A 24,820-nucleotide genomic window follows, 5' to 3' on the forward strand; every position below is an offset into this window, starting at 1 on the left:
CATTATAAAAAGGAGCCAAATATTTCCATCACTCAGCTTTTCACATTGAACAAAAGGAACAAAGTCTTCTGCGTTATGTAGAAATTATATTTATTGCATTTGATTATGTTTGAGGGTCTCTTGACAGCTAACTGCCTTTTGTAGGGTGGCAGCTTATAGGTACTGATGTGGTTTTAATAAAGAGAAAATAAGTTGTTGTTTTTTAATGACATCATTCAGTTAATGGGGGTGCAAGTCGTTGATGATGCTTTCCACTGTGCAGCTCAGTTGCTCTAGCAGTTTTATTTTTAAAAGTCACCTATTTTTGCTAATGGTGTGTTACATGAATGACTTCCGAAACACAGAAGACGTAGCTACTGTAGTCTTTTATCCAAGCCATGGTATGGTTGTGTTGATTATTAAAGGGGGGGGGGAGAAGTTCAGTGCCGGAATGGCCACTGTATAATTTTCAAAAGGTAAATTGAAATATTATTATTATTATTATTTTTTGCTGGAGCTGCAGAGTAGCTCTTAAAAAAAAAAAGTAATTTCTGTGTAGACCATCATCATTGGGTGTTTTTTTTGGAAGGCATATCCGCAGTCAAATAGGGTTTCGTTGAAAACAGTAAATAGTAGTCTCCATGCAACAGATCCATTATCATTTCCAAACATGCAGGTGCTTTTTAAAAAATTAAAAAATATAAGGTGCCTTGAGAATGCTGGCAGCTTTATATTTGGAACATACAGTTTGTTTATATATATATATATATATATATGTATATATTTATATATTTACATTGTTACTGGTTAACCTTACCTTATAAGCTACAAAGTTAGGAAAATATACAGTACTTTTGCATATAATGGTATATCCTTGCAGCCCCTGAGTCAAGTATAGAGGATTTAAATACAAAATAAAAAAGGGGGAAAACCCAGCCATTAAAAGCACTTACATTTTAGGTGATGTAAGAGTATAAAAGGGTTATTTCCCAGGAAGACCAGGATCAGAAACATGCCTATGGAGACCCAAGATTCCTACAGTGCTTAGGGAAGAATCTGGCAAGGATGGGTGTCTGATTTGGTGGAGGTAAGCCTTACGATGATGTTGTTGGGGCAGCTCTAAAGACTGGGCCTGCTCCTGTTCCAGAAAGGATGCCAGGTTGTCTTCTGAGGCGGTGTTAAGATGCACTCCGCTCAAGAGAGATTCTTTGGATTTCAGTTTTGATTTTTCAAGGTCTAGAAATTCAGGACACTGAGAAAACGAAACCAAACAACAGCAGGGTCAGAAAGCATTTTAAAGAGTCCATTTCTAATGAAAACCTAAAAGTGAAAACTGCATACCCTCCAACACTTTTCTGATGAAAATAAGGACGTCCTATTCTATAATAATGCTAATTTTTAAAATCATTTATACCCTGCCCATCTGACTGGGTTGCTCCAGCCGCTCTGGGCAGCTTCCAACACATATAAAACATAATAAAACATTAAACATTTAAAAACTTCCCTATACAGGGCTGCCTTCAGATGTCTTCTAAAGGTTGTATAGTTACTTATCTCCTTGGCTCAGGGGAGGTCACATAACTCCATATCCTCCAACATTTCTCTGATGAAAATAGGGATGCCCTAAGAAAAAGTGGGACATTCTGGGATCAAATCAGAAACTGGGATGGCTTCTGTAAATCTGGGACTGTCCCTGGAAAATACAGATACTTGGAGGGTCTGAAATTGGGTCTCTAGCATTATTGTAAGATGTATACATAACACAAATAAACACCTTCATAGGCAATAGCTTGTCTAATAGACACAGATAAATTCACAGGGAGAATGTTATCAATAGCTAACAGTCCTAGTGAGTATAAGCTGCATCAGAGGCACTGTGCTTCTGCTGGGAATGACTGTGGCAGAGGGCTGCAGCTCTCGGATCCTGTTTGTGGGGCTTCCATAGGTATCCCATAGGTTAGCCACTGTGGGTAACAGGATGCTGGCCTAGAGAAGGACCCTTGACCTCACCCAACAAGGCTTTTCTCATGCTTGTATATGGATGCATCTGATGACGTGAATTCTTGCCCATGAAAGGACACAGCCGAATAAACCACAAGAAGCTACTGACATATCTGTACCTGTATACAGATGCATACCTGTGAAGGACTGAAGCTTCTGTCCGTTTTAATGGATGCTATGGGGTGAAGACTTTGCACTATTCGGACAGCTGGCCTCTGATAATCTGCCCCAGTGGCCACCATGCTATAGGCAGGTGGAACAAGTGCCGATTGTCTCTGCAGCAGCTGTAGGATGGTTTGAATGTCAGAAGTCATTTGGGATTCAAGCCTGGGAAAGGAGCAAGAGATCAGTAAGTATGTTTGTAGGGATAACACAGTTCTGGCAAGAAAGAATCAGCCACAACTTGCAGTAACTTCACTTAATACTTGTTAACAAGAATAAACAGGGGGAGAAGATTCCTTATGGCACTCTATGGCAAGCAGTTTTCTTTTACAGAATCAAAGAAGTGTGGAGCTGGAAGAGACACCAAGGGCCATCTAGTTCACCCCCCAGCTACATCACACATGATGGAAGGCCATCCAAACTCTGCTTTAAAACCTCCAAGGGCATCTGCTCCACTGTCAGACGGCTCTTACTGCCAGCAAGTTCTTCCTGATGTTTAGTCGGAAACCTCCTTTCTTGTCATTTGAATCCATTGGTCCGGGTCCTAGCTTGTGGACCAGGAGAAAACAATCTTGCTCCATCCTCCATGTGACAGCCCTTGAGATATCTGAAGATAGCTAACGTATCTTCTTTGGGCGGGAGGTAGGTTGCACGACAGCCCACAACAGAGCAGATTGCAGGCAGCTTTTGAACAGCTGGAACTCAGTGGCAGAAGAATGCTTTCAAAGTTTGTGCCTGATCCCAGGTCAGGGGACCAATTTAGCTTTAGGGAAGGAGTAGATCCTCTCAGATTTGGTCTAAGGAGGCCCTTCTTCAAATCTCAGACAGGAGCTCAATGGCTGCACCAGTGTGTGTGTGTGTGTGTGTGGACTATTATAGGAGAGGTTCAGTGGAAGGAGGAGAAAACATGTGCCCCATGTTCAATTTCTGAAAGACAAATACAGGTACAGTGGTACCTCAGGTTACATACGCTTCAGGTTACAGACTCCGCTAACCCAGAAATAGTACTTCGGGTTAAGAACTTTGCTTCAGAATGAGAACAGAAATCGTGCTCCGGCGGTGCGGCAGCAGCAGGAGGGCCCATGAACTAAAATGGTGCTTCAGGTTAAGAACAGTTTCAGGTTAAGAACGGACCTCCGGAACGAATTAAATACTTAACCCGAGGTACCACTGTAATGCATTTCAAAATAACATTTGATCCTGAACATGTTCAATTTTTGAAAGAGAAATAATATTTACTGGGGACTGGCATGCTCTCCCCCGGTACTACATGTGCAGGAACTATGAAATAACCTGGATGTACTAGCAAGATACTTTTTCTCAGGTAAACAGTTCTAAAACGGTGATCCAAATTATCTCAGGTGAGAGGTGCTGCGAAAATGGATAGGTTCCCCCTTTGTTCCCACAGGGGTTTCCATGCAAAACCCTTCCTTGATCAATTTTCACTATGGTGGCTGCTTGCTCAACATGCAGGGAATCTCTCATTAAAAGCCTTCCTCCATGCACTGAAGCTCAGACACTCAGCAGGGAGTTCTCAGTAGCGTTGCCAAGATTGTGGGACTCCCTTCCTTGGGACTCCCTTCCTTGGGAAGCCTGCCTGCCTGCCTCTTTCTTAGCTTGCTTTCAGGCAAGCAGAAAAAAAGGTGCTTCCATATTTGCCAGGTGTTTGATCTGTCTTAATTTGTATTATTTATTTGGGGGGGGGGGAGAGGAGGGTTTCCTGCTGCTGTGGATTTTGCTACCGTTGCTCCTCGTTTTATCTCTCTGTTACGAACAGCATTTTGTTACTTTGATGTGGTTACATGTCGGTCGCTCTTAAACTGTTGTGAGTCACCTTGGGCGCTTTGTTGTCAAAAAAGTAAGTTAGATTTAATTCACAAATGAAATAAATAAACACTCATGACACTCTGTCAACTGATCAGAAATCCAGGGAAGTGAAAATGTGGTGGCAGTTTTCACCAGTTCTTAGTTAGAGCCACAGCCCTGAGTTCTCAGGTAAGCTGCTCCACTGCAAATGATTATCCGAAACCACCAAGGGTTTGTCAGGCAGGAAGCAGCAGACAGAGCTCTCTGCATGCTTCCTGCTACCTGCTGTCTTGTAACATATGTCATGTTGCTGCATTTTTATTATTTTTTTCCACTGGAAATTAGGCCACAGCTATTCAGGCTTTATTGGCTCATAGAATGCAAGGGAAGTCTTATATCGGCTTTAAATTGCTTGTTAAAATGTACAGTGCAATGTGCCCAGGAGCACTCGGTGACTAATATAGACTGAGTTTGTCAATTCAGGATGAAATTGCCCATTTGTCATGACAAAAGTGCTGACAGTAATGGAATCCTAGGGAAATGATTTTATTTTATTTTTTTATTAAAAAAATAAAAGGCTGGACAAAGGCCAATTTCCAATTAGATGCAGTGCTGCTTTCTTGCAAGTCTTTTCTGTGCCCGTTTACAAGATTTATTCCACTTGCGAAAGGGAAGGGGCGTGGTCCTACGAGATACTTCAGCCTTCAGAAACCGAAAGGTCGTGCCAAAGGATATCTTCTATTTTCATGCCCATTTCATGCCCATTTCTAAATTCAGAGGACAGCTACAACATTTTTGTTTTACAGTTAAGATAGGATCCATTTTAGTGACTGAACTCTAGCAAATTTCTGATGTTTAGGAGCCTATACTCAGCCAATCATTTCAGATTACAGAGCACTGATGTACAGTGGTACCTCGGGTTACATACGCTTCAGGTTACAGACTCTGCTAACCCAGAAATAGTGCTTCAGGTTAAGAACTTTGCTTCAGGATGAGAACAGAAATCGTGCTTCAGCAGCAGGAGGCCCCATTAGCTAAAGTGGTGCTTCAGGTTAAGAACAGTTTCAGGTCAAGTACGGACCTCCGGAACGAATTAAGTTTTTAACCCGAGGTACCACTGTAATGGGATATTGTTCACAGTTGCTTGGATTAGCCATTTCCAATATGTTTTACTGAACATTTGTTTTACTGAGGGGACTTAGGCAGTTGTGGGAAGGCAGGAACCTTCAGTCTCCGCAACTGCTTCATGCGGGCAAGACCTACGGAAGAAGAGTTGATGTGCTCATTAGGCCTGATATTCCTGTGCAGATCCTGTCCCCCCCCCCCAAATAAACTCCACTTTACTTTGTGTGATTTATTCCTAGCTTGCTCCTGTCATTAATATAAAATGTATCAGCTGACAAGTAATCTGCCATAATTGAGGACGACTGCCAAATCATGTACTAAAATTCAGGCTGCAAATCTACACTCACTAACCTGAGAGTCCAGGCCCCTGCCCAAACTCCCTATAAATTGTAAGAACAGTAGCTAAGAGAGCCTATTTATTAAGCATTCATCCTGATTTACTTGCACAAAGCTTGCATAGTGATAAGGCTGTCAGGTTTTTATTGAGGATTCATTCTGATTTGTTTTTTGGGCAGATATATGAAAATGGGCATTCATCCTGATTTGCTTGCAGAGTGCTTACAAATCATTCGTTCATCCTGCACTTCTCAGTGCATTTCTGTATTACTTTCCTAACTGCAAACAGTTTTCTTAAGTGGATTTGTTGGACAAGGACAACAGAGCCCTTTAATCCACATAAATGGCACAAACATAAAGTTCCAGTATGTGCTTTCTGCAAAATACTGAAAATCTGCAGGTGCCTTAAGCAGGATGTCAAAAACGAAAATAGGGGTGGTGGTGGGGGGCTAGCCACCTTTGGTTCCCCCCTCTATATTTGAAAAATGTAAACCAAGAAAACCCTTTAGTCAACCACAAGGCTAAATACACAAGTTTGCACGTGCAGATAAAAATCCAGCAGATCCCAATATGATCCCTGTATTACCCAGTGCAAACCCAGGGTAAGAGAGAAAGAGGAGACTGTTTGACAGCAAATTATGTTTTTGACAATTCTGGGCCACAGATTAATTCTAGGCTGCCTGAAAGAGAAGAATGATGGCAGGCCATCTTCATTACCATCTAGTGAAATCTTGCAGGGAAATGAACTTCCATTAAGGAGAAGTTGAGTGTTTCCTTCCCGATTTGATTAAATGCCTTGTCCCAATGACAAAGAACTCTTCCCCAGAGAATGGGGAATAATAGCTGCCTCTCTATTGTTTCCACGGAATATTGCTGGCTGGACCACTTGTTGCCCTGGGGATGATCTTCAAAAACGGCTTAGGAGACACAATATGATTTGTTTACAAGAAGCTTGGATTGTCGCTATTGATTCAGACAACATTATTTTACCTTATAAACTAGCAGGAAAAGGCTTTGTCACTTTTTTCTTAATATGGCCCTAAAATTGAGGAGTGAACAAACAAGCTTGAATTATGTTTTCTCTGGTAATTACAGTATGGATTCCTCTTTCCTCTCTTTTAATAGTTAACATCTATATCAGCCCTGTGAACCTGAAATTCTGTATAGAATTAACTTGGAACAAATTGTGTTTTAGAATTGAGTTACTGAGTATAGATATATTGACTCTATTACTGTCTTGGCAGGCGATTTTAACTCATATGGGGCAAGGACAATAAAGAACTAACAGTTACGTTGGCTCTTGAAGATTATTATTTTTCCTTTTTTTTCTGCCCTACGATCTGAGGAATGATTAAGTAAATCTTAAAGTCCCTCTTCAAATTTAATCTTCAATTCTTAAACAGAAGGAGTCAACAAGATAAATATGGTGACTTTACTTTCATTTGTGCCTTAAGGCTGACCAAAGCAAATTTTATCTGTGTTCCATCAGATCTTGCCAGTTGTTTTATTGATTTACTTCCTTTTGGTTACAACAATCAGTGGCTGGTTAGCACTGACAGGGCTCATCATTCCGATTGAAGAAAAACTGACCAGGAATAGGTAATCTGTAATTCAGCCTGAAGCTGTAGGCACCAGAAACCGAAAACTTTATTGTGGTAGAATGCACTAGGTCAAGGGGGGGAGGGGCTTCCAAGCAGAAGCTATTTCACAGGTGGGATTCAATCGCATACTAGCAAGTCCAGGTTGCATAATTAAAATTCAATGCTCTTGGGCAACAGATCCAGTCCCCCCTTCCAACCCCCCCCACACCAATTGTGACTTTTTGCAATAAGGAAAGTGATGGGAAAATACACAGGTATGTGTTGGATAACAATAGCGTGATGCTACATCAAAATACATCCTTGCAAGGCAATTAGGATGAATGCTTAATAAGAGGTAATCTGGAAACAACCAAAGTCTAATACTTTTGTCCACAACAGATAGTGGATAATCGTAAAGATGGTCTGATAGTTTGCTTTGCAGCCTGTAGTGTGCTCTGCTGCTTTGCAGTGCAGTCCTATACTTCTCTATTCAAGCTAAAATATCATGGAGTGCAACGGTCCTTGCAGTTGAGTATAAGACTCCATCCTAAAAGTCCATTGTGGTAAAAAAACCAAAATGATTGTCTTTGGGTATAAAATGACTTGAAATTTTGATTTCTATAAAACAGAGCAGGTTAAATCATTCCATTATCTGAGGGTTTTCTTTACTGGATCAATCACAGACATACATTTATTTATTTGTTATATTTATATTCTGCCTTACTTTGCTGATAGAACTAAAGGTGGTGGAGGTGAGATTTCCAGGTGGTCTCCCATCTCGCCACTGAGCAGATCCTGACTTCTTCAGATTCAACAAGGTTGCTACACCATATAAGGCTTTTGTTTTTTTAAAAAAGGTAAAGGGCCCCTGGATGGTTAAGTCCAGTCAAAGGGGTTGTGGCGCTCATCTCACTTTCAGGCCAAGGGAGCTGGCGTTTGTCACAGCTTTCTGGGTTATGTGGACAGCATGACTAAACCGCTTCTGGCTCAATGGAACACCGTGGCATAAGCCAGAGCACACAGAAATGCCATTTACCTTCCCGCTGCAGTGGTACCTATTTATCTACTTGCACTGGTGTGCTTTTGAACTGCTAGGTTCACAGGAGCTGGGACAGAGCAACGGGAGCTCACCCTGTTGCAGGGAATCAAACCGCCGACCTTCTGATAAGCAAGCCCAAGAGTCTCAGTGGTTTAGACCACAACGCCACCCATGTCCCTCAGACTATGCCCTGGGACTAAAACAGAGCAATCTGTTACTGGGGTCCTGGAATTCTGGAGGATCTATGCATTCCAAAATAAATTGAACCCACAGAATCTGAAGCCTGTGGCTTTCTTTGGCTTTCTTTTCCTATGGCATAATCTCAGAACAAGTTTCTAAAGGCTCTTTTAGGCACCCCACTGGGTACCCCTTCTGTTTTATTAGATGGGGATACCTGACTACTGGTCAGGCCACTGGCCTACCTTGCTCAGTACTGTCTACACTGATTGGCAGCAGCTGTCCAAGCTGTCAGACAGGATGCCGGGTACTGAAGCTAAGACCTTCTGCTTGCAAAGCAGATGATCTACCATAGTAGTTCATGACCCTTTTCCATGTCAAAAAGTGTTTTGACAAGAGGCATGGCGAGTAACGCGTCAATAAATGCAGGTCCAAGATCCCCTTGGGCAATATTATACCCTCCCCTAAAATCTAAGATGATGAGGAAGCCGTTGAATATCTCCTGCACTTAATTTGTTCTATTACCCCAATGAATCTTCAATATCAACTTTATTGGACTGGTCATGTTGTGCGGATGCCTGATTATCTATTCCGAACTTAACAATGGAAAGCGTAATTCTGGTGGTCAACAAAAGAGGTTTAAAGACTCTCTCAAGGCAAATCTAAAAAAATGTATAAACACAGACAACTGGAAAACACTGGCCTGCAAGCGCTCCAGTTGGAGAACAGCCTTTACCAAAGGTATCATGGGTTTTGAAGACCCTCGAACTCAGGACGAAAGGGAGAAACGCGCTAAGAGGAAGGCATGCTTGGCAAATCCTTACCGTGATCAACTCCTGCCCAGAAACCTATGTCCCCACTGTGGAAGGACTTGTGGATCCAGAACTGGTCTCCACAGTCACTTACGGATTCGCTGTTAAAACTGTGTTCATGGAAGACAATCTTACTCGTCTGCAAATGATTGCCAAAGAAGCAGCAGCAGCAGCAGCACATATTTTGTTCTGTTACCGCCCCCCCCCCAAATGTGCAGAACAAATTCTTCTGTTTCCTATTGAAGGCACGGGTCAACTAGTCAAATAACCAGAAGTCAGAATTTTTACATGCAAATAACAAGAGATCAATAATGGGTACATTTGTCTTGGCTGCTGCAAAATAAATCTGGGTAATTCTGCTGTTTATTTGATACTATCTTGTGCTCTGCTTAGGATTGTTTCATTACTCCATGTTATTTTTATGGTTTCAGCTAATTTTTATTTTTAGCATTACTGGCTGAAACAAATAAATTCTGAATACTCTGAAATAGATGCAGTTATATGGTGAATTGTACTGTATGACTAATCTGCTCTACTTCACTTTATTCTGAACAAGGCTGAGAGCTGTGTTCTTTAACCAACTGCTACCATAACATCGTAGGCACTTAGAAGAGAGAAGTGTTGAAATATTATATGGAGTGCATTAGGAAAAGGAAGCTTACCTATACAGTATTTTGACAAAGAAAACAACTGTTTTCCTTGCACAGTGTGACTAAGTGACACTTAGAGAGCTGCTTTTTCCTTTTCTTTTTTTGCAGGGTGGGGAACGAGTTTGCAGTTGCTTATTACAAAGAAAGTAGCAAAATAGCTCTCACATCAGACATTGAATGTTCTTGCAATGGAATGTGGCACATGCTTCAAAGGCAGCTGACACATTAGGATACACTTTTCAAAGAGGGAAACAGCCACACATTGCAAACTTTCATTTTCCAGGAGAAGGAAAAAAACATGGAAAAGGGGATCAGAGGAAATATTTAGGGCATGGGTAGGCAAACTAAGACCGGGGGCCAGATGCGGCCCAATTGCCTTCACGATCTGGCCCGCAGACGGTCTGGGAATCAGCGTGTTTTTACACGAGTAGAATGTACCCTTTTATTTAAAATGCATCTCTGGGTTATTTGTGGTGCCTGCCTGGTGTTTTTACATGAGCAGAATGTGTGCTTTTATTTAAAATGCATCTCTGGGTTATTTATGGGGCATAGAAATTTGTTCCTTTTTTATTTTTCCCCTCCAAAATATAGTCCGGTTCCCCACAAGGTCTGAGGGACAGTGCAGCCCCCTGCTGAAAAAGGTCGCTGACCCCTGCTTTAGGGAATAGAAATCACTGAGCAATGAAAAAGGAACCAACCTCTTCCCTAAGATGATTGATCAAATTGTCCTTTTTGGCTGAACTTTTGGGGTTGCCACTCTCTTTGGGCTCACAGGCACAACTGTGTTGTCATTATTAATCATGACAGATAGCCAAGGTTTGCTCTTTCCCTCATTCCCTCCTTACCTGCTGAGCTGGTCTTGAAGTAAATCCAGCCTCTGTTCCACTTCTCCATAGTTGATCTCACTCTCTGTTTCAGAGATGCCCCACGTGACATGGGGCAATGCGGACTGGCTGGATGATTCCTGGTGGCTCCTGCTGTGATCCTCCTCCCATATTCTTCTGTCGGTGATATCTGCCAAAATATAAGAGTGGAGGTTGTTATTTAAACAAAGCTACAAAATATGGGAGTAGGTTATGCTAGAGAATGTCCACAAAAGTTATTTTCCCTTTGTCTTCATGATGATGCTCGCACTGTGCTCTAGCCTCAAGTATGAGTAGAAGCATTTATAAAGTGGACTGGTGTGGCCACAGGTTCTGTCATACTGGCTCAGTTACGAGGCTGGATGAAAGGAACTTTCAGATACAATTTAGAGCATGGAACGTTTTGGCAAATTATGTCCCGAATATGCTGCCCCTAGGAGTGTATTCAACTAAGTTTCACTCAGAACAGACCAGGTGACATTAATGGACCTTACTCAGTCATGTTAATTAATTTCAATCTGTGTAATACTTAGTCGAATGCCAGACTAGGCCTTGGTCAAACTGGCTCCAGCGTCTTGTGGTAGAAGTAAGGGGAAGGACCTTGCAGAGAACTTTGTAAAAGCCTTGCTCTAAGCAATGCCATGATTTTGCTGGCTAGCTTGTGTGTCATACTTCCAGGGATACATGGAAAGAAAGCAGTCTCATACCGGTAACTCAAAATATAATAAATGCCCAACCCACATTTTAATGGGGTGAAAAACAATGGGAAAACTACTTCATTCATTTGAGGATGGAAATGCAAACAATACAATACATTATTTACATTCCTCCAAGAGCTGATTTGTAAAAGACCATCGCTTTTACATGTAAATAATGTCTAAAAATCTTTTTTCTTCCCACAAAAAAAAAATATATGGGCTGTAATTCTGGGAAACATCACAAGCACTGCACAGTGGGACAAATGTTTGTGGAATGCCTAAACAAAAATTTAGGATAGCTCAGTGGTTAATGCGAGAGACTCTTAATCTTAGGGTTGCTGGTTCAAGTCCCACACTGGGCAAAAGATTCCTGAACTGCAGAGGGTTGGACGGAATGACCCATGTGGTCCCTTCCGACTCTACAATTGTACGGTTCCATGTTAGGTAAATTTAACTCACTGCCAGGCAACTAAAGCAGGTGTGATTAAATTGTGGCCATCTAGCAGTTCCTAGACAGTTGTCCAAGTATTCCCAACCACTGGCAATGCTGGATGGGGCTGATGGGAACTGGAGACTAGCAGCCTTTGCAGGGCTGTAAGTGCCCCACTCCTGAACTAGACTAAGGTTTAAATGATTCCTTGCTTGGCAATAGAGAATGATGGTGAACCGCAGTCCTGGGAGCCAAATGAACCTCAGCATCCTCTCTATTTGTCTCCCAGGCTATAACACCTCCTCAGCCACGCTTCCTCTCACCAGGCCATATTCCTCAACAGCCCAGCTTCATGTTCTCTTTGAGTCTTTTTGCCTCTCCTTGAACTCTGTTAAGATCTTTTGCTTCTCTGGGTGGAGAGTAGGGAGGGGTATGTGAGAATATACAGCTAGCCTACGATACAGAGGTAAAATCAGCAAATTAATAAACAACCACACATTTGCAGCCATATATTTATAGGTGTTGCAGAAAACAGTGTTTTGAATTAATTCAATTAAGAATGGCAATGAAAACAAGCACAGATGACTGGACCAAACACCATCAACCACAAGAACCCCCCCCCAACCCCCCCCCCCGATCAAAGATGATTTGCTCTTAATAACACAACTGAGAGCCCCAGCAAAGGAACAAAGGAAAATTATATTGGTTTGTGTTTGGTCACAATAAAAACACACACCTCTTAAACTTGCTAAATTTAGCCCAGAGTACAGTTTGCACTAGGTTGCCTTGGAAAATGTTGCTATAGCTGCAAAAACACTTTTGTGGCCGCCAAAAGAAAAAGAAAAAAAGGTGAGCTTCCCAACTGCAAATGTAGGAATCTCGACATTTTGAAAGAACCTGAGGGGGTTCAGCCAGCATTCTGGACTGTAAAAAAAGAAAGACGTGTTTGCTGGATTGTCTGGTGGTGCGAAATGACGCAGGAATTCTTCTTTTGAATAGGTATATTTAATTGCACCGAGAAGGGAAATGGGTGAAATGTGCACGCACCCCCCTCACTTGGAGTATGAATTGCACATGACACCTATTAAATTGTGCTCACAGTGGATAATGACTCCTATACCACTCCAAATGCCTGGTAGAGTTCGGAAACTATTTTAAAAGGGTCCACTCCTGCTTTTTAAGCACATCCAAGAATGAGTGCTTATCCACGTATCACACCCATCAGTTGCTTTAAAAAGAAAATAAGATGCAAGATTTCTTAATTTTTGTGCCTCTTTCTTTCTTTCTTTCTTATTCCCCTTAAGGTTGTGTCAGCTAGTCTGAAAGCTGTTTGCAATCCAGTCTTGTTAATTTTAACACTCCTCTGGCTTTTCTACACTTTTCCCCTCCTCTGGCTCTCTCTCCCACCCCCACCCCCGCCAGTACATTTGTACTGAGTTGTAAGGTTAGTGGCATTGTAGTGTTATGAGAGACTTCAGAGAAGTGTGACTAGCCCAAGGTCACCCAGCAGCTGCATGCGGAGGAGCAGGGATGTGAACCCGGTTCCCCAGATTACGAGTCCCCCACTCTTAACCACTACGCCACACTGGGGTGGGGAGCGAGAAAGAGAGTCTTCTCTGTAGTGGCTTCCGGAATGTGTAATGCTCTCTCCATGGAAGCCTGCCAGGCACCAATATTACAAGCTTTTTGATGAGTTTTCGTGTATAGTTAGTTTACTTGTATGCATTTTATATTTCTGTTTATTAGATGTAATTTGCCTTAGGAGTTCCTTGTGTGCGGCTAATAATAACAACTGATGGTGGTGATGATGACGACAACGACGACAATGATGATGATGATAGCAGCTCAGTATGGCCTACACCAACCAACAGTTGCTTTCAAGGGTTTCATACAGAATTCATTTCCTAGCCCTATCTGGAGATACCAGGGGACTGAAGCTGGGCATTTTATAACCAAATTATGGGCTCTACCACTGAGCTCTCCCTGATGCTAGGAATCTGAGATTTGCAGTTTTCTCAGCAAACAGTGTCCCTCCCCCCACAAGTTAGACGGAACACTATTAAGGTACAAAGAAACATTAGTGGCACAATAAAACCAAAAATTACAGGAGGATTGGTAGTAAACCTATGTAGAAGCAAAGACCCTGCAAATCAATCGTGCCTTTTGAAGGGAATAATTGCTTACAACAGCCCATGCTTGATGGGATTAACTAGCAGAATGTTATGAATTTGAGCATAAGGAAAGAATTTAAATAAATGCTTCCTTGCAAGGTTAAAAAGCATGTTGCTGTATAATTTGCCATGGACTATTAATTCTGAATATGTTTTTAAAACACTTGCATGGATTACCTTTACAAGAATGACTCCTTTTGTTAGTTTGAATTCTTTCTGTTGCATGCATCATCTCCTCAAAACCCAGCACCGCAGTCTTTCCCAGGACAGATGGGTAGCCTATGATCCCAGAAAACAACGGTTTCTGCTCATCATCAATGGATGACACAAAAGATGAAGATCTGCTTCTCTTCTCCCCAAAATGCTTCTTGGTGACCTGATAATGTCTGGTGTTATCCACAGAACCTTCATTGTCTTTGTCATAGTCTGCTAAAAAAAGAAACCATTATAGTAAATGATATGAAATTTAGCCTTGTCCTTGGGGTAGCAGGGGGAAAGTTATTATACCATTTAGCAAGTTTGTTCTCTGCTAGAGATAATGGTTCTTTATGCCTTGTTACAGAGAGGGGCTAGCGATTTAAAATGCATTTCCTTCAGCAGATCGTGCGATTCATTTCTCCGTTGGTCCCAAGTGGCTTACAAAAGCCAAACAAAACCAGTGTGTGCAAATAAATAAATCAAATGGGGACAAAAAGAAAATATGTTCTCACAAAAGACTCCTGATCTTTTCCTTTTCATGTATTTCAAACTGAAATGTCAAGACGTTTCTAGCACAAAAGATTGATTAAGGTTTACCATAAGAGTCTCTAAACTGGTTTGCCGTAATATTCTGGAGAGATTTCTTCATCTGCTTTCCATTCATGATTACTAAACTTAATTCTGCTATGTGTAATCTTTATACTGCGGAGTCTAGGCAGCCCCAAGTGCTGATTTTGTAATCTGATCCCTATACCTGCTTAAGTAAGCTCTGAATGCAGCAGGACTTAATCTTGAGTAAATGTGCATAGGTTGTTAATGCTAACTTAACCATAGCTATTCTATAAACCCACAACTTTGGCCTGAAGAGCTCATTACGCTCTAACATGCCTAGCATCTAGATCCAATTTCTAGATTTTGTGATTCCTCATAGGCAGTGACTGACCTACATTTTGGGGGCCCTGAATCTTGAATTGATATCGGGTCCCCTTCTCAATCAGCAACAAGGTCTTTATAAACACTGTTATCTTCTTCAGTGGGGTTGTTCCACGACAGATCACCACAATTTTCTTTAATAATGAATTACAACATCTCAGATTTTGATTTAAATTGCTGCGCTGGATTATGTCACATGTCAAAGTCACTGGTGTGAATTAAAATAAATAAATCCTGTGCCTTATAGTTTCTGAGTTATGGGGTAGGGGAATGAAAGTTAGGGAAATTAGGGAAATATTATATACATGCATGATGCACTTTTAAAAGCAAATATTTAAAGCAATGTGGACTAATGTTGCTTCTGGGCCCCTCCAGGGGCCCTAGAGTTTAAGTTCCATTGGTTTCATAATAATAATATTATTATTTATACCCCACTCATCTGACTTGGTTTCCCCAGCCACTCTGGGTGGCTTCCGGCACATATAAAAACATAGTAAAATGTCAAACATTAAAAACTTCCTGATACAGGGCTGCCTTCAGACGTCTTCTAAAAGTTGTGTAGTTCTTTATCTCCTTGACACCTGATGGGAGTGCGCTCCACAGGGTGGGCGCCACCGCCGAGAAGGCCCTCTGCCTGGCTCCCTGTAACTTCACTTCTCACAGTGAGGGAACCACCAGAAGACCCCCGGAGGATCCGCCCGTGCTCACTGGGTGGCGATTGAAACTGACCTCCCCAGACGTTTTCCTCCAAAACCTCTTAGAAAGCATGGGTGACTAAAACTGGGTCCTATTCTAGATGCAGCATCACAAGCAACAATCCTTGCTCTGGCAACCATCTACCTTGCAGGCTCCCCATGTTCCCCTGCAAGAACAGGATGATGGACTACATGGGGCAATGGTCCAGTTCAGAAGGCTCTTCTTATGCTCTTAAGGATGCCAATGCACCCTGGAAAATTCTTCCAGATAAAGCAGGAGAGGGGAACCTCAGACCCAGGGTCAAATGTGACCCTGCAAGCCTCTCTATGTGGCCCTTGGGGCTCTCTCCAGGCCACACCCCCTCCCCAGCATACCCTGTTTCCACAGGTCATTCCCCTCAACGGCCTTGCTCCACATCTTCCTTCAGTGTTTTCGCCTAGCTGGAATGTGTCCTTGAACTCTGATATTGCCTGTTGCTTGTCTGGATGTAGGATCAAGAGAGACTGTGTGTACAAACCAGTCTTCTGTACAAAGGCAAAACTGATATTAATTGCTCCACCTATTTTTGCCTCTGGACCCGCACACCACTGGCACGTGTGGACCTGTCTGAAAAAGGTCCCCAACCCATGCCTTGTAGCTTGTTGTTATCTACCAGTCTGACAACAGCTCATTCCTGTTTCTCTCCTCCAGACTATTCTGGGTTTCCAGGCAGATCCCAAAGATGCTGCTGAGTCCCTTCAGCAAAACGTTTGGGAATTACTGAATTAAGCACAAGCAGGGGATGCCATGGAAGAGGCAAAGCTGTAGCACAAGGAACTGGGTCTGAAATCATTTCTGTGTCGTGTTGGTTATCAAGGAAGGCTGATATTTGATCAAGGCATTTTTAGCTTTTAATGCAGAACAAAGATTTCTCACGGAGCAGAACTGCACTGTTGAATTAATTGTTCTGCTCCTGGCAAATTAGTGGCCGAGGTACTAGAGATTAGGGATAAAAGAACTGTGTGGATATTGTCTAAATAGTATACGAAGCTACTGCAGAAAGAAGTTGCTATAGTAACAACTTGATCAGGCGAACGTGGAGTAGGGGGTGAAATAAGTACCGACTCGTGTTTAGCCGCTCCGCTAACATCCGTATCCTGATAAGTGTCAGGAGGGAAAATAGAGATTTCAAAGATGCTTTACTCAGCAGCGCCGGGAACAAAACTAATAGCAGTAAAAACAAACAAACCAATTTCTCTTGCAGCATGGAGCTCAAAAGTGACAGAGGGTTCTCTCAGAACCTTATTGTAACTAATCAAAGTGTGAAAAAGGGCCCCAGTTTTCCAGGTATGGCTGGAAAAGACTCGTGTCTGATGCTGTGGAAATAATATACATGCTTCCTTTTGTGCCAATGGGAAAACCACTCTACAGCACTCAATTGGAGCAAATGGCAATTCCGGTTTTCTCCAGATTGACGTTTGCTCCGATTGAACACTAAAGAGCAGGTTTCCCTGGGAAAGGACTGGAGCAAGAGGAAAACTGCTCGGAGCCATGCTTTCTTGGCATGGGACAAGCGGAAGTGTGGGCAAGTCTGAGATACATAGACCAAATGTATGACGAGGTGTAAGGCCTGTACTTTCCTAAAAACAGCAGGGAGTTCGAAAGCCACGGGGAAGGCCTTTCTGTGCATCACCACATGATGTAACTGTCCTATGGGCAGGATGCTACAAAGAGCCCTAACCTGGCAGACTTCAACTCTTGTAGCAGGACTATTCTAAATACTTTTAGGTGCCAAAACATTTTTATTCCCCCTGGTATTTAAATAAATACTGTTATTTCAACTGAGCGAGCTTTAGGGCATTTCGACCTAGTTGCTACTTGGGGGTTGGATTCAATGGCATACAGGCAAACTCAGCTTGTGCTATCATAGCTAATTGGGAGGTCTTGTGCAACAAACCTGCTTCCTCGAAATTTTGCTATAAGGTAAGTGACAGGGAAATGCACTGCAAAGTGTGGAATTAACACCTGCTTTGATGCAACATCATTCTAACCAGTCTACTCATCAAAAAGCCATCTTTGTCTAATTTCCCTGCAAACAAAATCAGAATAAACGCTCAGTAATCAGGTTATCTGGAAGAACCCTTAGTCTGTGTAAAGGTTGATCTGCTTTTTTTCATGAAAGTCATTCATCAACCACCCTGAAGCAGCAGCTCAAAATTTCATAGCGGGCAGTGGCTAAAAGGTTACCTTTCCCCTTCAGGTGGCAAAATATGTTTTCTCTTATGGAATGTGAAGGTCATTTAGACAGGTTACCTCTGTCAACAGACTGTGTGTGTGTGTGTGTGTGTGTGAAGAGCAGCTTAAATATTTCATGGGGGTATTGCCTTGACAGATTTGTTGTCACTCTTGGTTTTGTGCTTAAGAAATGCCTCTTTGACAGAAAGGTAATGCCATTCTGCGAAACAGTAAGACACCAAGCTAAAGATTTCTTTCTCTAGGGCACAGAATTGCTCTATAAAACTTTGAAGAGATGACACCAACAGTCAGGGCTTTTTCTTCCAGCTAGAACTCACAGGAACTCTGTTCCGGCACCTCTCAGGTGGGCTCCATTGTCAATATAAGAGAACAAGGGAGATGTTCATGGTTAGTTTCGGCACCTCTTGTTTTAGAACAATAGCACTGCCAACAATTCACCCATTTCTCAAATTATTCTGTTTAGATTGGAATCAGGATGCAACCATAGTAAATGGAGATTTAAAAGCCATAAGGTTGGAACCAGACTTCATATGAACAGAGTTCCTCTAATAGAGGAACGGGGGATGAAGAAGAGTTTGGCCCAGTTCCTAAGAGATATGTGTGTGTGTGTGTTTGTAGCAATTTTTTGGATAGAAGTAGAGATTGGAAATGTTTAATTCAGAAGAAAAGTTCCTAAAATAACTATGTCTGGAAAGGCGTTTTGTTTGCTCTCTTAAAGACCGCTCTTGGAGAAAGCAGGCGATGCAGTCCCATGCCTGCTAGAGGCACAACAACACACTGCCTCAAGCTTCTTTACATCCCTTCCAGCCGCACTTGAGGTGCAAAGCTCTGGCAGTCATCATGGTTTCTTGCAGGCATAAGGATGCATTTGGACTTTTGAAACTGCCCTATCAAATTCTTGCTGCCCCTAGGATGCTGCTATAGGTCCTGCAATACTGTCTGCCTACTGCTTGCTATTCAAACCTAGATTAGTAGCTATAAGCTGCTAGCCTAGAACAGTTTCACTAGGCCTCTTCCGGAACTCTGCAGGTTCACAAAGTGGCTGTAACAGCTAAGGGCTGAGCAGCAAAGGGTTAAGCGATGCTTATGGGTAAGCAGCTGAGGGTGATATGTTAGTCATGCCCAGAGGAGACCCAGTGATTTCAATAGCTGCGCTCTGAGTATGATCTAGTTGGATATCACTCTCAGTGTTTAGGGCAGGGATGAAAAAAACTTTTTTCAGCCAGAAGGCCACATCAGTAGCAGACATGGGGGAAGGGGTTGCCTCAAATTTCAGCAGCACCCTATACAATACCAACATTCAGCACCCCCTGCCTCCCACCTTTTGTTCTACATCATACTTGCAGCGCCCCCTGCGGTACATCCAAGGCTCCACGCCCAGTGCAACTGAACCAGTTGCACTCCCCTAAATCTGCCTCTGGCTACATCCTCTCATAGGCATCTCAGTGATGGGCAGGGCCAGATATGACTCTTAGCTTTCAACACTAGGCTACGTTCAAGTCACACAAAAATCAGAGGTGCCTGCACACCAGGGATGGGTGAATCTTTCAGTGTTGCTTTCTCTTAGTTCCCAGTCCCCCCCCCCCCATCTTAAGCCCAGCTCTCCTCATTTCCACATCAGTTTGTGATATGTATTAAAAGGAACTCCTCATGAACATTCACCAGCATTTTAATGCGAATTTCTCATCACATACAATTTTTTGTATGCCATTTTGTCTAATACACACTCTTTTTTTTTGCAAAGCAATAGCATAAACATTTTTGCATGCTATTTTCAATGATATATGTGATTTAACACATACTTTACCCTAGTATATGCATTTTTCTATACGCTACTTGGCTAGAGAACTGCATTGCAAGATTCAGAGATGTGCAAATGTTGAAGGATGTCTGTGTTTTGGTTCACTTAGTGTCTTATGCTCAGCATAAGATTTATTACAATCATCTGCATATATCAGGGTTGCTGTTTTACGGTTCCCAATTGAAGAGGGAACGTGATCAGGGTGGTTTAGCTCTGTTACAATGTTGTTAATATAAAGAATGAAAAGGAGGGGAGTTAGCAGATAACTTGGTCTGACACCTTTGTTCTGATACCCTTTGTCAACCTTCCATCTGTGCTGATCCTTATCCTCATAGTAGTATTAGTATGTAACTCCTGTATTAGGAGTAGCAGCCTTTTATCAATGTTAGTCCTTGCCAGTTTACCCCACAGTAGTTTCCTATTAATTGTTTCAAATGCTGAGGAAAAGTCAATAAAAGTGGCAAAAAACTGTCTGGGTGAACCACTGGTGTATTTATGCATTAGACAGTGTAATACAAAGATTTGATCAACTGTACTATGGCCCTTCCCAAACCCAGCTTGTTCCTTGTACAATATATTATTTTCTTCCACCCAGCTTGTTAATTTCAGGAGAAGGCAGAGGCTGTAAATCTCAGAACTTATATCCAATTGGCTAACAGGCTGATAATTCTGGGGGCTGGCATGAGATTTATTACACACCCTTCACACCCAGAATGTTCTAGGGTGGGTTACAGCAATAAAAATGAATCATTAAAAACATGTTTAAAACAAATTGCAATCACAACTGGAAATCACAATTAGGCTGGTTCACCTTGAAATATAAACAGAGTTGAATTTCTCCTCTATTGCTACTACACACACACATCTGTCCATTCAGAAACAGCCATTATCACAGTTCAATGACATACTCCAAGCAGGCAGAGGCACCTGAGAAGGATGCTTGAGGAAGATGGAGGCCCTCTTGGGCCTTGGGAGTGACCTGGCTTGAGGAGAGTTCCAGGGGCCAGATGGAGTGGTTCAGAGGGCCACATTCAGCCCCAGAGCCTAAGGTTCCACACCATCCTGAGAAGATCTTCACATCTGAATTCTAAGGTCAACCAGCAATTTTGGTCACATTAAATCATGCCAGCATCTCCATGAACTTTGAACAGTGGCACACTTAAATTAGACATGTTTAATTTGCCACCTTCATGATAATGGTCCCTCACCTGGGCCTGCTCTGAGTATGATTTAGTTGACTACAGCCCTCTGTGATCATGTTTTCAAGAACATCATTGTAGAGGAAATCAATTACCTTTATCAATTTCACTTTCAAAAGAGAATTTCCTTCTTCGGAGTTTGCCGTTGTCACCATCTGAATCATTAGTTGTTTGTGGCCTTATTGCGAGTTCAGCCTAGATAAGTGAGATATCGAGATATGATAGATTATACTCATTTCAAAGGTTGTTGTTTTGTTTTTAAAGAAAGAAAAATAAATTGTTTTCTGGGTGGAGCTCATAAGATGAATTATGTGTATGGGTGGTTTTGAAAAGGATACACATTTTAAGAGAAGGCTTTAAAAGAAGAAAGTTAATTTGTGTGTGTGTGTGTGTGTGTGTGTGTGAGAGAGAGAGAGAGAGAGAGAGAGAGAGAGAGAGAGAGAGATGGGAAGGGAAGGAGGGAGTAAGAGCAGGAGAGAGGGATAGAATGTAAATTAAAGTGCCTTTTTCATCTTGTAATCAGAAGAATGATTTATGGATTGTTTATGTATTGATAATTTCTTTTCTCAGCAGTGTGTTCTCAGAAACCAGTTTGGTGAAGAAAAATGTGAAAACAACCCCTTGTGGGGATGCGTATTGCTGCAGACAGTAATGTAGTAGCTGATCATAATTAGCTATGATGTTTAATTACACATAAATTGTGATAAAAGTTGCACTGCATAACAATAAAGCTGGTACATTATGCACTCTTTGTTTTATTTCTCCAGCTCTTCCTTCTTTGATTATTTCATTATTTCCAAAGCTGAAACTGGCTCCTTCTCCTTTGGGCTACCATTTCCTTATCATGATGTTCAATTAATGTTTGATTATTTCTGGGTTTTTTGTGGAAAATTTCAGATGCATCCATACTTGAATGTTTCATTAGAAAATCAGCATAAAGACATTAGGAAGCAAAGTGGTGACTTCCCTCTGCAACACCCTCAACCTGAAACATAGGGAAGTTATAGCCAAAAGCAACTCTCAGGTGCCGGGCTTATGGAAGTACATTGTATGTGGTTCTGGGATGTATCATTTCAGATGGCAAGCAGGGCACCAAAAGCTTCAGTGCTCACTGGCATAAAACACATTTCCTACACATCCAAAAGCTTCCTCCCTCCACAGCTGTGCAGAGGGATCTGAAGATGACAAAAGAGACTTGGCAGGGCCTTCTCTCCTGATGGAGAAATAAGAGGCTTGATAGACCTCTTACTGGCTGTAAATGATGTTGCTAGCTCCATTTCCATCTAGAGATCATGGAGTGTGTAGGTCAACCCCATGACCTGTGGTGGGAAAACAGGGCTCAGTTGAACTTTATGGTGATACCCACCTATGGGAGGATGGATAATGTTTTCTTTTTTTTAAGAGGTTTGTTTAAAAATAATCAAAAAAAGCCCTTTTGCATTACAGTGATAAACAGAAGGATCCCAATAATGTCTCCATGGTGTGTTAGTGTTCTGTACCACACCCAATGCCTATTGGCAAACCTTCATCTTTTGGTCTGCCAACTCCGGACAAAGCCACAGCCCTTGCTTCTAACCATGCAATCCTAGGTATGCTTATTTGTAAGCAGGTCCCACTGTGTTCTGTGGGGCTAACCCCCTGGGTGTGCACAGGGCTTCAGAATAAAAATTCCAAATCAACAAGATGCTCTTCATCCTAATAAGATAGATTTGGAGGCTGGCCTACTGGTTAGGACCAAACCACGGAGATAATATTTGAATCCTGCCTATTCCTCACTCTGTTGGGTATAGCCTGATGGAGCTCTGCTGTTCATGTTGATGCTAGTCTGTGTTTCTCTCCTGTTCTACGGAACTGCAACAGGGCCAGCTCAAGGTGTTTCTGTTGTGGTGACTGGGCCACAAAATTCAAGACACACAACCTGAAAGCAAAATATATGAATAAACAAACAGACTATTTGCGGTCATTTAATGGCATCTAAAATTTGCCACTCGAGGCAGCTGCCACACTATGTGCAAAGCCAGGTCCAGATTTCAACTAGAAACAGATAGGATAGTGATTAGTAAGAATCAAGAGAATATCTTATGGCATCTTTTTATTTTATGCTTTAAGACAGCTAGCATGGTGTAGTGGTTAGGGTGTCAGACTAGAGCCTAAGAGATCAGGGTTAAATTTCCACTCAGCCATGAAGGTCACTGGGTGACCTTGGACCAATCACTGTCTTTCAACCTGAACTATTTAACAGGATAGCTTTGAGGATGAAAGGAGGAGGGGGAAACTACATCTACTCCCCTTGAGCTCCTCAGAGGAAAAGTTGGATATAAGTGTAATAATAAACGAAGAAAAAAAGAGCTGATAAAAAAAATGTCTAGTATGACAGCAATCCAGAGCTATAAAGACCAAAAGACATTTTGCCATTGATTTTAGTGGGATTAAACTGTACTCTAAAGGGGATATATGGGATGCAGGTGGCGCTGTGGGTTAAACCTCAGCGCCTAGGACTTGTCGATCGCATGGTCAGCGGTTTGAATCCCTGCGGTGGGGTGTGCTCCCGTCGTTTGGTCCCAGTGCCTGCCAACCTAGCAGTTCGAAAGCACCCTCGGGTGCAAGTAGATAAATAGGGACCGCTTACCAGCGGGAAGGTAAATGGTGTTCCGTGTGCTGCACTGGCTCGCCAGATGCAGCTTGTCACGCTGGCCATGTGACCCGGAAATGTCTGTGGACAGCGCTGGCTCCCGGCCTATAGAGTGAGATGAGCGCACAACCCTAGAGTCTGGCAAGACTGGCCCGAAAGGGCAGGGGTACCTTTACCTTTTTTAAAGGAGATACACCTGAATCAAGGCTGACCTATTTTTTTATTTATTAGTAGTATAATAATTGCTATTTCCTCCCCTGCTGGGATACTATTGTTTCATCACCATTTGTTTTTGTTTAATTTCATGTTTCTGTGTGTTTGAAAAAGCACTACATTTTCCATGCCCCCTCACTCAGTGCTAAAATGAATAAATTCAGCCCAAAATGGGAAATCTCCTGCAACCATTTTGGGTGAGTGAGAGTAATTGTTGATAAACGGTGCCATTCCAGGTCATTTGTCAGCTTTGTTTCTGTCAAATTCTATAAGCCTTAAGATACTCATTAGTGAAAGGAAGTTTAGACATACTTCACGTACTTTGGGGTTTTCATTTCTCAAATTGAAAGTGAGCTCTAGATTGGTGAGGAAGAGATCAGAAAATTCAGGGTACATATCCAAAACTTCCAACAGGTCTTCTCGTTGGATCTTGTGCAAGTCACAGTAGGTTAAAGCCCTCACATCTGCATTGGACTTTCCTGGTTTTGCATAAAGATGGACCATCTCTCCAAAAATATCATTTTTGCCTGCAACAATAATTGGGGAATGGGGGAACAAACACATTTACACATGGCCTCCTGCCATATTACAAAAATAAGAAACAGGACATGTTCTCCAAAAATCTGTGATCTCACACCTACAATCTGATGTCATATGGGCTCAAACAAATTGCATCATGTGATTATGCTTCTTGTATATATCCGCTTCAGAAGGTCCTCGTTTTGTGGTGAGAAACTACAAATATGGTGAGGGAAATATGTCCTGCATTTGCTCAGAGGCATATTGCCTTTTATATCATTCCACATGTTCCAAGACTTATTTGCTTGGTTACTTGTTTGTTTATAGCATTTTTTATCCTACACTTCAGATGAAAAGACCCCCAAAGCAGCTTACCGTACTTTTCAGTGTATAAGACGAGGGTTTTTTTACTCCAAAATAAAGTAAAAAAAGGGGGTGTCATCTTATACATGGGTAGTGCAGAGGGGGGTGACAGGCGATTGGTTGCATCCACGAGCAGGATCTAGCTATTGGGTGGGTGAATGGTGTCTGCTGCAAGGGCTGCTTTGGATTGGCTACTGCTTTG

At 42.2% G+C, this 24,820-nt stretch overlaps 1 protein-coding gene across 12 annotated transcripts in view; it reads right to left on the minus strand.

Moving 5' to 3' along the window:
* Nucleotides 1-480: 480 nt before the first annotated feature.
* KCNH7 (potassium voltage-gated channel subfamily H member 7) overlaps nt 481-24,820 on the minus strand; it is a 273,427-nt gene continuing 249,087 nt past the window's right edge. For 8 of the 12 annotated variants that reach the window (XM_081928560.1, XM_081928567.1, XM_081928565.1 and 5 more), the window contains 6 exons: nt 24,058-24,263; nt 20,987-21,086; nt 14,007-14,258; nt 10,513-10,681; nt 2,118-2,307; nt 481-1,231 (listed from right to left, as the gene is read on the minus strand). In XM_081928560.1, the coding sequence (XP_081784686.1) occupies nt 962-1,231; nt 2,118-2,307; nt 10,513-10,681; nt 14,007-14,258; nt 20,987-21,086; nt 24,058-24,263 (1,187 nt within the window). In that variant the 3' untranslated portion in view covers nt 481-961. The remainder of the gene's footprint in view (nt 1,232-2,117; nt 2,308-10,512; nt 10,682-14,006; nt 14,259-20,986; nt 21,087-24,057; nt 24,264-24,820) is intronic. The other 4 variants (XM_081928563.1, XM_081928561.1, XM_081928568.1 and 1 more) reach the window with 1 other exon arrangement.

The sequence above is a fragment of the Podarcis melisellensis genome (assembly GCF_964234715.1).
Source record: "Podarcis melisellensis genome assembly, chromosome: 1".
NCBI classification, from domain to species: domain Eukaryota; kingdom Metazoa; phylum Chordata; class Lepidosauria; order Squamata; family Lacertidae; genus Podarcis; species Podarcis melisellensis.